At 39.7% G+C, this 15,746-nt stretch overlaps 1 protein-coding gene across 1 annotated transcript in view; it reads right to left on the bottom strand.

The window, feature by feature from the left end:
* The window catches only part of LOC131361306 (alpha-1,6-mannosylglycoprotein 6-beta-N-acetylglucosaminyltransferase B-like), a 104,853-nt gene extending 95,226 nt beyond the window's left edge, over positions 1 to 9,627 (bottom strand). Inside the window, exons 1-2 of the mRNA XM_058402347.1 lie at positions 8,971 to 9,627; positions 2,856 to 2,968 (exon numbers count right to left, since the gene is read on the bottom strand). Of these exons, the coding sequence (XP_058258330.1) occupies positions 2,856 to 2,968; positions 8,971 to 9,008 (151 nt within the window). The 5' untranslated portion in view covers positions 9,009 to 9,627. The remainder of the gene's footprint in view (positions 1 to 2,855; positions 2,969 to 8,970) is intronic.
* Between the last annotated feature and the right edge of the window lie 6,119 nt (positions 9,628 to 15,746).

The following is a 15,746-nucleotide window of genomic DNA, read 5'->3' as shown; positions in this document are numbered from 1 at the left end:
TCAATTTTTGACACAAATGATTCACTGACTCAAGACACAAATCTCAATTTATGACACAAATGATTCACTAACTCGAGACACAAATCTCAATTTTTGACACAAATGATTCATTGATTCGAGACATCAATCTCAATTTTTGACACAAATGATTCACTGACTCAAGACACAAATCTCAATTTATGACACAAATGATTCACTAACTCGAGACACAAATCTCAATTTATGACACAAATGATTCACTGCCTCGAGACATCAATCTCAATTTATAACACATTCAATGATTCAAGAAACATGACTCTCAGTTTTTAATACAAATGATTCACTGACTCAAGAAGTACAAATCTCAATTTTTGACACAAATGATTCAATGATTCGCTGATTAAAGAGGCACAACTCTCAATTTTGACTCAAATGATTCACTGACTTAAAAGGAACAACTGTCAGTTTTGACACAAATGATTCAATGATTCAAGAGACACGACTCTCAGTTTTGACTCAAATGATTCACTGATTCAAGTGACACAAATTATTCACTGAATCAAGATCAAACATTGAAGTAGTCCAAGTTGTCCAAGATTTTATTAATTATAGAATTAATAAACACAGGCACACACACACACACACACACACACAAACACACACACACACTAACAGAGAAGAGTGTGTCTTGGGAAGGCAGGAGGACACACGCACTCTTCTGTAGTTAATGAGCCAGCAGACGGCTTTTCAGGCTGCAGCACACCAGCAGCTAATTAATCAAGTCCACACACACACACAAAAGCGATAAGAGGCAGTCAGCCAGTCTATTATAACCCTTAACCCCTCAAAAATACACACACATGCGCTAAAAACACAATTTACACTAAAACATTCCTCTTACTCTGCATGCCGCTGATGCTATGGCTATGATGCTAATGTGGCTAACAAATAAAGGAAGCCTATAGCTACCAGTTTAGCACAACACACTATGTCGTCATAGTGGCATCTCTCTAATCAGCAGGGCTTCAGGCTTCAGGCACTAATAATTTACCAAGATTTAATTAACTAACATTTTCAGTGACTCACATAATTTGAATCAGTTCCATTGAATCAAATGATTCGTTGTGAGTCACTGCATTCAAACGTGGGGTCCGATCATGCTGTCGTCTGAAACTGACACCAAATGAGTTGATTCACTGACTCAAAACATGCAAATGTCAGTGTCGGACTAAATCAGTCTCTGACTCAGGAGAAGGACGTGTTGATTCTGAGTCAAATTATTCAGTGACTCAGTATCCATGAACCACTGGATATTTTGACGGAAATTATTAAACGAGTCAGATTTGAATGAAATGACTCACTAACCAAATAGGCATGAATCCTCCAAGTTATACACACACACACACACACACACGAACACACACACACACACACGAACACACACACACACACACACACGGTTCATGCTGTCGTAAACTGACAAAAGTGTATATCCTAGAGTAGAAGTGTCACATGATGAAAACTCTCTCTTTCTTACACACACACACACACACACACCACACACACAGTGTACTGTCACAAATGAGATGCCTAAGGTTCAAACTGTCAAATGGATAATAATGAGGACTCACTCACATACACACACACACACACACAACACACTTCATATGTCACAGGTGAGGATCCTAAGGTTCAAACTGAAAGATGATGATAAGAAGTAGCACACACACACACACACACACACACACAGAGAGAGAGAGAGACTCAGACCCCGGGGCAAAACCCTACAGCTGATAGAGAACAGAAAGCGTGATGTGAGCTGCCACATTGAGACAGGTGACATCGGGTAAAAATCCCCCTGAGGCGGATCTGGTAATGAGATTTCCACCACGAGGAGACGAACCTCTTCTTCAACAATCCTTCTACACCTCCATCCTCATCCATCTCTCCGCTCCTCCCTCCCTCTCTTTCCTGTCATCCGCATTTTCCTCAGAAGATCGAGAACCTCACAGCCTCCAGGACTGAAACTTAAGCTGAGGGAGAATTCAAGCAGCTCTGACGGGTCAGAAACTCAAACCAGCAGCTCTGACTGGTCAGAAGGTGCTGATTCATTTCCTTAAAAGAAGCGTAAAACACTGTTTCTGAAGAAGTCGGAAAAATTAAAGTTTACAAAGCTCTGACACTGGAGACTCCTTCCCTAAATGTTACATAAACATCTCCTTACAGAAAACTGAGCTACTCTCAATGCTGCTGTTACAGACAATTAGCCAACAACCTTCTGACCAATCAGAATTCAGAATGCAATGGCACTGTGTAACCATGGCAACCAGCAATAAACTCAAACAGCCTAGCATTTAGGGTGAAGTGAGGTGAGAATCCAGCGTGGTATGAATTCAGATGAGGAACTTCTTACATCACGCCAACCAAATAAAACACACACACACACACACACACACAGTCATGTAGTGAAGACTTTTTTTTTGCCTAAAAGCGTTTTAAATGAAGCAGCTGCAGGCAGCACTGCCCGAAGCACTCGGTGTAAATGTACAATCGCGTTCTCAGCCCGCTTCTCGGAATAATCCTTGGAAACATGACGCATCCCGAGGCTTAACCATTTTCCGAGACTCCAGGGATCCAGTTCCTTATTATACACCCAGAGGGAGAAAGAAAGAGCGGAATAAAGTGAGCTGACCTTAAAGCTCGGAGTACATCAGCAGGGCAGAGGCTTTCCAGCCATGACCTGAAATAAACCCCGCTCTGCCCTTAACAAGCTCAGACACCACCACTCCCGCCTCGTCCTACACCCCCGCCTCTGACTGAGCCCCGAGGGCGGATTGGCTTTTAGCGCTTTTTACCCTCCGGAACCAAAGAGTTACCTTCGGTGCGGGCAGTGAACGGAGAGTCGGTGAGACGTTTGGCCGAGAACTGGCCTCCCAGAGAGGTCATTAAAAAGCACAGGCTGAAGAAGCCGATCCCCACCACGAAGATCCTACAGAACAGAAGCAGAGAGAGAGAGACAGAAGACAGAGAGAGAGAGAGACAGAAGACAGAGAGAGAGAGAGAGAGAGAGAGAGAGACAGAAGACAGAGAGAGAGAGAGAGAGACAGACAGACAGACAGAGAGAGAGACAGACAGACAGACAGACAGAAGACAGAGAGAAAGAGAGACAGACAGAAGACAGAGAGAGAGAGAGAGTGGGAGAGAGAGAGAGAGAGAGAGAGAGGGAAAAAAGGACAAGTTTAAAAAAGTACAGAACTGTTCAGGGATTTAAATATTAATAAATAAAGGATATTGAAGGAAGAGTGTATATAAACTCTTCAGGATTAAGGAAGAAGGAAGGAAGGAAGGAAATAATGAAAGAAAGATGTAATGTACAGTAACGTGAATAAATTGTAGCATTTAATACACACAGACACACACTCACATTCAGAGAAAACACACATTCTCACACACACTCAGAGAAAACACACACACTCAGAGAAAACACACACACTCAGCGGTAACACACATAAACAGAGGTAACACACACACACTGAGGTAACACACTCAGAGAAAACACACACACTTAAAGGTAACACACACACTCACTCAGAGGTAACACACATGCACACACACACACGCATGTCCACGTGCAAACACACACACACACACACTGTTCTGGTGGTTACTGACACACCATCTGCTTCTGCATAATAATAATAAGACAATCTGCCCCGGCTCTGCCCCCGCCGGACTAATCCCCCCGCCTGCTGCCGCTCACCTCACGCATTATTACCTCTAGCGCAGCAGCACACCAAGTGCATCATGGGTAAATCAGCTAGCAATGCTAACGACTTCAGGTAAGGTTTCCAGAGGCGAGCTGCATTGAGGCGTGAGCGGCGTGTCATCAGCTCCGTCTCGTCTGTTTACAGCAGCACTACACTGTGTCCTTTACTTTAAATCATCACTCAGGTCAGTTTTCTGACCCAGAAATTAGAGCGGCGCTGTTACATTGTGGTGTTGATGAATGTTCAGTAAGAGCAGCTCTGAGAGTGGTGCAGCTGTAAACCTGCTGCTGCTGTGAGACGACCAAACCTGAACATGTCTTTATTATAAAACACGTCTGCGGCTCAGTCCTGTGTTCTGTGTGGAAGAGTCTGTACAGATTTAATAACACATTAACACTCCACTCACCTCACCATGTCCAGGGCCTGTCTCTGTCTCTCTGACTGTCTGTCTTTGTGTCTGTCTCTCTCGCTCTCTGACTGTCTCTCTGTCTGTCTGTTTGTTTGTTTGTCTGTTTGTCTTTGTCTGTCTCTCATCTCTGTCTGTCTGTCTCTCTGAAAGTCTGTCTGTATGTCTTACTGTCAGTCTGTTTGTCTGTTTGTCTCTGTCTCTGTCTCTCATCTCTGTCTGTCTTACTGTCTGTCTGTCTATGTGCCTCTGTCTGTCTTTCTGCCTGTCTTACTCTCTTTCTCTCTGTCTGTCAGTCTTTGTCTATCTGTCTGTCTGTATGTCTTACTGTCTGTCTGTCTGTTTCTATGACTGTCAGTCTCTCTGTCTGTCTGCCTGTATGTCTTACTATCTGTCTGTATCTCTGTCTGTCTGTCTCTCTCTCTCTCTGATTGTATGTCTCTCTGTCTCTTTGACTTTTTTGTCTGTATGTCTTACTGTCCGCCTATTTCTTTGTGTGGCTGTCTGTTTGTATCTGTCTGTGTCTGTGTGTGTCTAACTGTCTGTCTGTCTGTATGTTTGTCTCTGTCTGTCTATCTGTGTGTCTGTGTGTCTCTTTGTTTCTGTTTGTCTGTATGTATGTCTTACTGTCTGTCTGTCTCTGTGGCTGCCTGTTTGTCTGCATGTCTGTCTGTCTGTTTGTGTAGTAGACATTTGCATGTTTTAATTATACAGAATATTTATTTGATTTCTAGCTTCTTTATTTATTTATCTCTGTTTACATGTTTATATATACTGAATGTTTGGTTGTTTTTAAAAAGTTTGTGTGTTTGTGTTTGTGTATTTTTTCTTTTTTCTTGTTATTATTATTATTCTTCTTTTTCTTTTTTTAATTGTTTATTTTTTGTTTACAAGCTTGTTTAGATAAATAAGTAATGCATTTATTTAGATATCTATCTATCTATCTATCTATCTATCTATCTATCTATCTATCTATCTATCTATCTATCTATCTATCTAGATTATCTAGTATCTGTTTGTTAGAGAAAGCGAGCCAGAGGCTAAGCAGATAAACCACCTGTTTATCAGACCCATTAATAAGTCACACACACACACACACACACACACACACACACACACACAGAGTGAGAAGTTTGAGAGTGTGTCCTGTGCAAGTAATTCATCTCTCTGTACAGTTTAAGAGTGTTCAGAAGGCCCGCGGCATGCTGGGAGATTGTATCACCACTAATTACCGGATTTAAAGTAATTGCTTCATCTGCTCGTTGGCTCGGAGCAAAAATCCGCCGTCTCCTAATTGGTTTTCCGGGCGAGTGGGGATCAGATTTCGGATGGATCGGTGACGGCTGGGAGGGTGACATTAGGAGACTTTCGGGGGAAAAAATTTAGCCCTCGCTTTGAATGAAGCGACAAACTACATCGACAAACTGATATAAAATCTGGCTTAGAGAGAGAGAGACAGAGAGAGACAGAGAGACAGACAGGGATAGAAAGACAGACAGAGAGAGGCAGACAGAGTGAGAGAGGGAGAGAGAGAGAGAGAGAGAGAGAGAGTATACAGTAATAACACACACAGTGTCATGCTGTTAGAGGAAAATAACCAGTGTGATGTGTTATTTCCTATAATGATTTTTTTCACTCACACTTTTTATCCATTTCTAGTTACATTTATCGTTCCTCGATACAAGCTTTAACAGTCGAAGGTCATCCAGTACGAGACGCGCCGTGTAACATCACCACAACACGTATGATATCAGCACAACACACATGACATCAGCACAAAATGTATGACATCACCACAACACATATGGCATCACCACAACACACATGACATCATCACAACACGCATTCAGCTAAAAGCCCCGAAGGACGAGTGTGGACATGAGCACAGCTCTCACACAGTCTCATTACAGATGTGTCTCACTGAGAGGAGATTCAAATATACGCATCCTGTAATAAAAATTAATATAATTAATTAAGAAAAATATACATAAATACATAAATAATGATAATAGTAAAAAAAAATAAGAAGAATGATATTAATAGTAAAAAAAATAAAATAATAAAAAATAAAATAATAATAATTAATAATAATAATAATAAACAATAATAAATATTGTATTTCCAGTGAAGTGTCCTGCTCTACACGCCTCTGCGAACAAAGTGGTTACTATAGAAACAATAATGTAAATAAGTGTATATATATATATATATATATATATATATATATATATATATATATATATATATATATATATATATATATATATATATATATATTTTTTAACATCTCATTTTTCTCAGTCTGCTCTGATTTCACGTCTCTGTGAGTTTTTGTCCTTTTTCTGCATCCTTCAGCTTCACAGCTCAGTCCCGGAGCTCCAGGCAGCTGTTAGATTAGGAAGCAGAATTTATTTAGGCGTTACTCTGGAAGATTCCCCGCTGAATCCCAGACACCTCAAAGCTCTACATCAGTGCGAAATGAGGCGGCGACCCGCTGCTGCAGCGACGCAAGTCCAGTGCCAGGATCCCTGCAGCCGCACGAGACGCCTCGGGGACGGCGGCACACAACGCTTCAGATCACCCTCGGCATCATGGGAAATCTGTGCTCAGCCACTCACAGGACCAACATCTGCTTCCATATAATCCGGGTGTGTGCAAGGACAATCATAAATCTCCTGAATTACCAATACCAATTATTCCCTATCATGTCTACACACACACACACACACACACACACACTACAGGACGGACACATCATCAGTCATGGTGTGTAATCGTTACAGTGATATTTATTTACACATTTTTTTACTCCATCATTTTTTTACCCAATTATTTTAATAACATTTACAAATTAATTTAAATTAAATTCATTTCAATTAATTCATTTTTTCTACTCTCTAATTAAAATGCTTTCAAATGCTACTTTATTTGGTTTTAAATTTGTTTTCAATATTTTTCACATACAACAAACCATCAAACTTGATTTATCAAAATTGTTTATCTTTTTTATTTTTGTTTGTTTTTAATGCTTTATTTTCATCTCTTGTTGTTTTATTTTTCAGGCAATTTTATCAGCAAACTGACTGTAGATCCCGTGATACCTGCTGTGTATCGGAAATGTTTTCAGATATCGTGATAAGATATATTTTTGTCGTATAGGTCACCGCGAACAGATTGTTAGTTAACAAATTTGCAAATTATTTATTATTATTATTATTTATTTATTTATTTATTTATTTATTTATTTATTTATTTTAAATTATTGATTATCTTGATGTGATGTACTGTAAATACTCTGCAGTACCTGGGTGAAGGATATAAAAATAAAATTTCTTTAAATACTTCTGTTTATTTACATTATAGTCACTTGAATAATTATTATTTTTCTTTTATGTCATTAAAAATCTCATTTTTTCTATAATTATCTGTCAATTTAAGATAGAAATTGTCCCTGTTTTAGACATTTTGACAGACACCCCTTTCCAAAGGGCCTTGCTCAGGGGCCCAGCAGTAGACCTGGGACCTGAAACCACAACCATTGGTTTTGAAGCTCAACACCTTAACCAAAAATCTACCACATCCCGGCTTTTCATTATTAGCCATTAAATAAAAGTTTTCCATAAAGAAAGGTTTCTTTTCTCATTAATGGAAGGAGTCTCCAGTGTGAGAAGCTCGTGACTGTTTTTGACTGCTATAGCACATGAAATGTAAGTATAAACAGATATAAAGTACAAGGTGTCATTCATTAATGAATTAAAATAACAGTGGTCTTTAATACACACCACTGTTTTTATATAATAGATCTCTCTCTGTCTCTCATACACACACATGGGGGGGAGTTATTCCATAAATATTCCACACAACTCTGTATTTGTGGTCGTGTACAGTTGTGTACAAGCTGAAATATTTTATTTATATAGTATATATAATTTAGTGGCTCATGGGTTGCCATGTTGAGATTTTTTCATCGATCTCGAGCTGTTGTGTGTTTACGGATTTGCAACAAAACAGAAACGTGATTCAAAAATCTAGAACAAAGGAAATATTTCCTATTCTACAATTACATCAATCCAAGGATATGACTATTAAACTTATTTCTAGACATTTCTATTCACTTTGAAGCTCTTTTAGCAGCAGAAGCTAACCGAATATGTGAAGCTTTTAAAGAAATCTCATGATTACAAAAAAATTAATAAAAATCAAGACATTTTCCTAAATTCACGTATAAATATTATTATTTAATTTTTAATAAATAGTGGTATTTTTTTGTGAGTTCATTGAGAGATTTAATTTGTAAAAATCCAAGTACCAAGTGTGTTTTTAAACTTTTTTATCTACAGAGCGCAGAGAGTTTTTAACTGGATGAAAGAGAATGTTTCTCTGATCATCTCCGGAAACCTGCCTTCAGGATCTCTGCTACACAAAACGCACAATGAAGCACGAGGCGAGCTTCTGTTCTTCTATCTGCACTAACGGAAATACAGCATCACGATGTTACAGTAACATACTTTTGAAAGTGCAAAACAGCGAGCTGCCATTTTATTAGGAACACCTGATCCTCGACTCAAATCAAGAGCTCTTTGTACTGACGCACAGGGGTGCCAATACTTTATGCAGAGCAACAGATGGGACCCAGTGAGTGATTCTACGCATGTACGGTGCAATACGAGTCCAGCAGCGCGCTTATTAAACGCCTTGCATGTTACTGCACGTGCTTATAATCTAGCGTCGGTCGATTCGTTCCTCTTCGTTGCACGCTTTAAACCGCGCGCGAGCGAGCGTGCGTGTGTGTATGTGTGTGTGTGTGTGTCCGCTCACCTGAACGGTTTGATGCTCAGCAGGCATCTCCTCACCATTATTCCCCCCGTCGTCCGAGCTGGTTTACCAAACCCTGAGATGAAATAATCCGTTAACGAATCCGCGAGCCGCGCCGGTGAATCCGGTAAGAGCGCGCGTGGAACGCATGCTGCACGCACGCACCTCTTTCCCAGTGAACAATCAGAAACAATTCAGGGGAAAAAAACACCACCCTAGCAGGCAGGTGACGCGTTTACGGTCCCGGTTCAGTGCATCATTTCCATCAGCTCTCAGCTTCTCCGAACGCGAGCCTTTTTTATTATTCTCGCGCTCAGCGCACGCTCAACGTCTCACGCATTCCGTTCATTGCGACGGAAAAATAAACAAACAACAAACAAACTCCCAACTTTGCTGCGCAGATGCGTGATTAGTCCTAAATGCCTCCAAATCCAAATCTCGAGCAAAACATCCCGCAGGACGCCGAGACGTTGCTTAACGTTACAGACGATACGCGTGCGTTAGAGGTGCGTTAAAAGACGCGTTGCGCAGCGGAAGTGCTCTGCGGTCTGCGCGTCGCTGAAGTTCCCCTGTGATAACTGAGCTGTCTCAAACGCGCAAAGCAAAGCCACCGGACCCCCTGCTTTCACGAGGCAGGCGGAGAGTATGCTGGGTGAAACGAGACAAAATTAACTCCTCAGCACGCGCAGCGGTCCACAGAGCGTCATGACGTTCCTTCCTGCGCTCCGCTTTAGCGTGCAGCTCAGGTGTTCCAGGACATTCATTAGATAGATTTTTCTAGAATTACACAGTAGAGATATGAAGCGAAATGCTATCATTGCTGATCAGTGCTAGGCGGACGTGCCAGAGACAAAGACTGAGGTTTGAACCAGCTAAAAATGATTTTTTTTTTTTTTTTTTTTTTAAGATCCAAATATTTATTCTTAGACAAGATACGTCTTGTTTATATACAAGATATGGTTTGCAAAACAATTTCCATGCAGCGATCTTAAGGGTCATGAAGTTGTTGAGGTCTGGCCAGAGGACGCTGTGATAATGCAGAAAAACAGCTGAGAAACTTCTCAGCTTTAGATGAAATGTTTTCCTGCTGCATTTCATCTACACATAATTTGATGTTTTGTCTCACTTCTTGCAAACCGCTTGAGAATCCTATAGAAGCGTTATGAATTGTGACCCCATCTACCCCTCATACACGTGTAATCTGCGTCTCCTCAGGAGTTCCGCGTTCATTTACGCACAGAAATGAAGCCCGCGCACATGTTTGGTGCAAATACAGCTAATAACAGTACAGTTCTGCTATTTACACAAAGACGTATTGAATTGTGACAACATATTCAATCAAATTTGTGTTAAATTTCTGATTCTCACTGTCTCACTGTCTTCTTGTTGATGTTCGGTTCTAACTTCTCTTACGGACACGGTGAGCTTAAGTCCAGCGATTCTGTGATTAATTCACTTTAAATCACTTTAATGATGTGTTTATTATGATCAGGACCCTGGACAGCTCCGGAATCAGGGGAAAAAGTGCGACCCCTGGAGGTGAAGTACTGGGATGACACCTCTCTGTGGCTGTTCTAAAAGTCTTAGAACAAAACCGATTTGCAATCGTGATGCGAAGAAAAGTGGGAAAAGTAAAGTATTGTTGCTTATTGTGATCATTTTTGTTGTTTAGTGACTATGAAACAAAACACAGACATTTTGACCGGCAATATCCACAAAATACAGAGGTAAGGACAGCAAAACTAGGACAGCTAAAGTCTTCATATGAATCAACAAATATGTTTCTTGTGAGAGCGCTGACACAGCAAGAGACAGCCGCAGAAGCATCTTTCTGAGTGGCCTGGCTACTAGACAAAAACAAGAAGCCATTCTCTGATGCAAAGATAGTTAAGGGGTGTTTACTGTGGAGATAAGCAGAGGCTTTGAGGGAAAGGAGAGACAGGAGATGTCAGAGAAATGAAAGAAAATTCCAGTATCCAATGACACTTCAACCAGGTGGACAGAGGTACTTTCCTATGACTTAGTTAAGCAGTTCACTGATGATATCATCATTGTAGTTGTTAATGCGAAAGGCCCTTTATTTCTTTAAAAAAAAATGTGTTGATTTCTTATGCATGTTTATTAAAAACGAAGATTTTTTAATAACCTATAGTTCTGGACTTTTGACATTCAGATTTGGATCTTTGAATGTGGACTTTGAGAACCCCTGTTCTAGACAATTCCCTGAGCACTCATACATAAAAAGCAGACGATACAACAATAAAAGCAGATAAAACACTTTTTGTCCCATCGTGCACCACTGAGCAAATCAGATGAGAGAACCAATAGAGCTACGGATGAAGGTGATGCAGAGTTACTGCTTTAAACCAGAACCAGAATTCTAGTCCAGTGGGGTCAGTACATCATAATTAAACTCTATTTTAAAGTTCTCCGGTTTTGTCTCAGCAGAATTAAGATTAAATAGTAATGTTAAAGAGCACGTTCCAGCTCTCCGTGACAGAGCAGCGATATTAAAATGAAAGTTTGACCCAGTCCTGTCAGGTTTAAACCGGTGTTGTTTGCGGAATGAACTGCTGATGTTAGTGCTGCATTATTAGAAACCGAGGCACAGCAATAACATACCCCGGAGCTTTGGGATGAGCTGCATGATTAAAGAAACTCGGGAAAGAGCTTAAATTACAGGAAATCTAAAAAGAAAGAAAGAAAAGGAAAACATGCAAGGCAGTGTAGGCGGAGGAGTGGAGTGGGAGGAAGGCACTCGGAGTCTTTTAATCTTGTATTATTATATTTTTTTAGAACCAAGCACAAAAAATATATTGACTCATCATTAGTGTTTGGCATTCTGACATCTAAAAGTATGAGAATATAGACACAGGATCAGATCTGTGTCAGAGTGTAATAAATATAAACTAGTAAAGGTTCATTTTCTATATTCGTCTGTGATTGTTTCAGCAGTTGTGACATTTGAAAGTCTGCACAAGTTATGGGGATCTGGTAAAGAAACAAATCCAAACCATTGCTTTGAAATATTTCCTACTGGCACATGCAGTCCAGTGATTCTTTAGTTCAGCTGAAAATTAAGCAGATACAGTGGGTGACACTGATCAGGTAGAGAAGGCATGAGGCAGATAAGGTGGGTGACTGATCAGGTGGAGAAGGTAGATGAGGCAGATAAAGCAGATTAGGTGGGTGACACTGATCAGGTTGAGAAGGCATGAGGCCGATAAGGTAATCAGGAGGAGAAGGTGGAGAAGGCAGATAAAGCAAATAAGGTGGGCAACACTGATTAGGTGGAGAAGGCATGAGGCAGATAAGGTGGGTGACACTGATCAGGTGGAGAAGGCATGAAGCAGATAATGTGGGTGACACTGATCAGGTGGAGAAGGCAGATAAAGCAGATAATGTGGGTGACACTGATCGGGTAGAGAAGGCATGAGGCAGATAAGGTGGGCGACACTTATCAGGTGGAAAAGGCGTGAGGAAGATAAGGTGGGTGACACTGATCAGCTGGAGAAGGCATGAGGAATATAAGGCAGATAAGGTGGATGACACTGATCAGGTGGAGAAGACAGATAAAGCAGATAAGGCAGATGTATAGAAAAGCCAGAAGAATACAGGCAGTGTGAATAAGGCAGTAGTTTTTTATTCCACTTTATCAAAGTTCTGTTTCTGAGTGTTTTCTTAAAGCATCAGAGGAGCAATCAGGGCATGCTGTAAAATCATTTAAATTGCAATTGTTTAACAAAGTAGGACATCTAAAGTGTGGAGTAGAGATGAAAAGAGAGAGAGAGAGAGAATCCGGGATAATGGCTGCCTTCTGATCTAAAATATTAAAGTTACTGTAAGGACAAAGTTTGAAGGTTCTGCCTGCCCAGCTATCAGATACCCCTCTGAGGAGCAGAAACACCTCTGACCTTCTTTTCTTTATGAGTAAAAAATAAGCAGTCAGTGGCTTAAGGTTCCTTTGCCACGCTTCAAAGCTCTGGTGTTCCTGTGCCGAGATGTAAAGTGGAGGATGACCAATCAGTTGTCAGAGGTGTGGGCAGCTGCCTGGACGTGATAACGAGCCTCCGACACGCTCCTTTCACACAAGCAGCAAATTGATTCGGGTTCCTGTGGCCGTGTTCTTTCTGAAGTCAGGGAGTCGTTGGGGACGCCGTCGTTTCTCAGCGTTAGACACATTACACAGCTTAATAGCAATAATCATCACTTTCACTCAGGTTTGCAGTCACACATTTTACACACACACACACACACAGTGTCAGAAATAAAAAGATGTAAAATAAACAAGCTACAGTAAAAGACTAGAGAACACTATTGTTGCAGTAAATAGAACAGAATAGAATAGTCAAATAGAGTAGAATACAGTTACAGTAAAATTATGCAATATTAATGCAATAAAATAGAGTAGAACAGAGTGAAATAGAATAGAATAGAGAATACTATTGTTACAGTAAAATAGAACAGAATAGAGATTAATATTTTCACAGTAAAATAGAACCGAGTGAAATAGTATAGAATAATGTTGCTGTAAAATAGATCATTGCAATTAAATAGAGTAGAGCAGAATAGAATAGAATAGAATAGAGCATAATGTTGGAGAAAAATAGAACAGAATACTCAAATAGAATACTGTTACAGTAGAATTCAATAGAATATTACTGTAATAGAATAGAGTAGAAATAGAATAAGTTAAAAACAATAGAAAATAAAAATGTTGTAGTAAAATTTATCATTGTTGCATTAGAATAGAATAGAATAGAATAGAATAGAATAGAATAGAATAGAATAGAATAGAATAGAATAGAATAGAGCTGTATGGTTTAGAGACAGTGTCTCTGAGGAAGAGACAGGAGTCAGAGCTGGAGGTAGCAGAGCTGAAGATGTTGAGGTTCTCTTTGGGAGGGACACGGTTGGACAGGATTAGGAACAAGTACATCAGAGGGACAGCTCATGTTGGATGTTTGGGGGACGAAGTTAGGGAGGACAGGTTAAGATGGTTTGGACATGTCCAGAGGAGGGAGAGTGAGTATATTGGTAGGAGAATGTTGGACATGGAGCTGCCAGGCAGGAGGAAAAGAGGAAGGACAAAGAGGAGAGATATGGATGTAATAAATGAGGATATGAAGATAGAGGGTGCAAGTGTTGAAGGATGCAGAAGATAGGGATAGGTGGAGGGAGATGATTCACTGTGGAGACCCCTGAAGGGAAAAGCCAAAAGAAGAAGAAGAAGAATAGAATAGAGCAGAAAAGAATAGAGAATACTATTGGTACAGTAAAATACAACAGAATAGAATAGTGAAATAGAATAGAATACAGTTAAATAAAATTAAATAAAATATTACTGCAGTAGAATAGCAAAAATAGACTAAGTGAAATAGAATAGAAAAGAATACCGCTGTGATAAAATATATCATTACTGCAGTAGAATAGAATAGAATTTTCACAGTAAAATAGAGCAGAATAGAATAGTGAAATAGAATAGAATAGAGTGAAGTTGGGATTGTGAAGTTACATTAAAATTAGAATATTACCACAATAAAATAGAAAGAAATAGAATTCATGAAATAGAATGAAACAGATAGTACTACTGTTATAGCAAAATAGAACATTATTGCAATAGAATAGAGTAGATCAGCAGGAAATAGAATTAAATAGAGAATAATATTGTTACAAAAACACAGAACAGAACACTTTACTATAGAATAGTGAAATAGAATAGAATACTGCTGCAGTAAAATGTAATAAAATATAACTGCAATAGAATAGAGAAGAAATAGAATAAGTGAAATAGAATAAAAAATAATAATGTTGCAGCAAAATATATAATTATTGCAATAGAATAGAGAATACTGTAAATAAAATAGAACAGAATAGAATAGTGAAATAGAATACTGTTAAAGTAAAATTAAATAAAATATTACTGCAGTAGAATAGAAAAAATAGAATACGTGAAATAGAATAGAAAAGAATACTAATGTGGTAAAATATATCATTATTGCAATAGAATAGAATAGAATAGAATAGAACATACTATTTTTACAGTAAAATGGAACAGAACAGAATAGTCAAATAGAATAGAATACTGTTACAGTAAAATGAAATTAAATATGACTGCAGTAGAATAGAGTAGAAATAGAATAAGTGAAATAGAATAGAATAGAGTGAAGTTGGGGCGGTTTGGTGTGTGATGAATCTCAGAGTCTCCGTTCAGTGGAAGGTGACAGGTTTCCTGTAATGCCTCAACCCCAGGGCTTTAATTCCTCTAAATACCACAACAGTGAGCCAAACATCACATCAAACTATTTACTGACCACTCACAATCCAGAAGAGCTGGACAACCATACACACACACACACACACACACACACACACACACGCACAGTGTACACAGTTGAGCGTGATTTCCCCTCAGAATGAATGCCTCTTTTATCCATCAGAAAACATGGCGTTTCCTCCCTCCTTCCTCTTCCCTCCTCCCTCCCTCCCTCCTTCTTCCTCCCTCCCACCTCCTCTTCCTCCCCCCTCCTCCCTTCTGCTCCTCTGGGTCACGTCTGTTCGCTTCTCCATCAGCGGCTCACAGCAACAAAAGCGACGGTAATTAGGTGTCTAAAGTTCAGTCACTGAGGACTAAACAAACAGTGGCTGTGCATTGTTAATCATTCTGTAGGCTTCACACACCCACACACACACACACACACACACACACACACACACATGTGCTATTGTTCTGCTTGTTTCTCTTACACTGCCTCTATTTAAACAACATCAGTGTCCCT

The sequence above is a fragment of the Hemibagrus wyckioides genome, linkage group LG11 (genome assembly GCF_019097595.1).
Source record: "Hemibagrus wyckioides isolate EC202008001 linkage group LG11, SWU_Hwy_1.0, whole genome shotgun sequence".
Taxonomy (NCBI): Eukaryota; Metazoa; Chordata; class Actinopteri; order Siluriformes; family Bagridae; genus Hemibagrus; species Hemibagrus wyckioides.
Note: the sequence above shows the minus strand (reverse complement) of the source record. Positions and strands in the feature narration are given on the sequence as shown.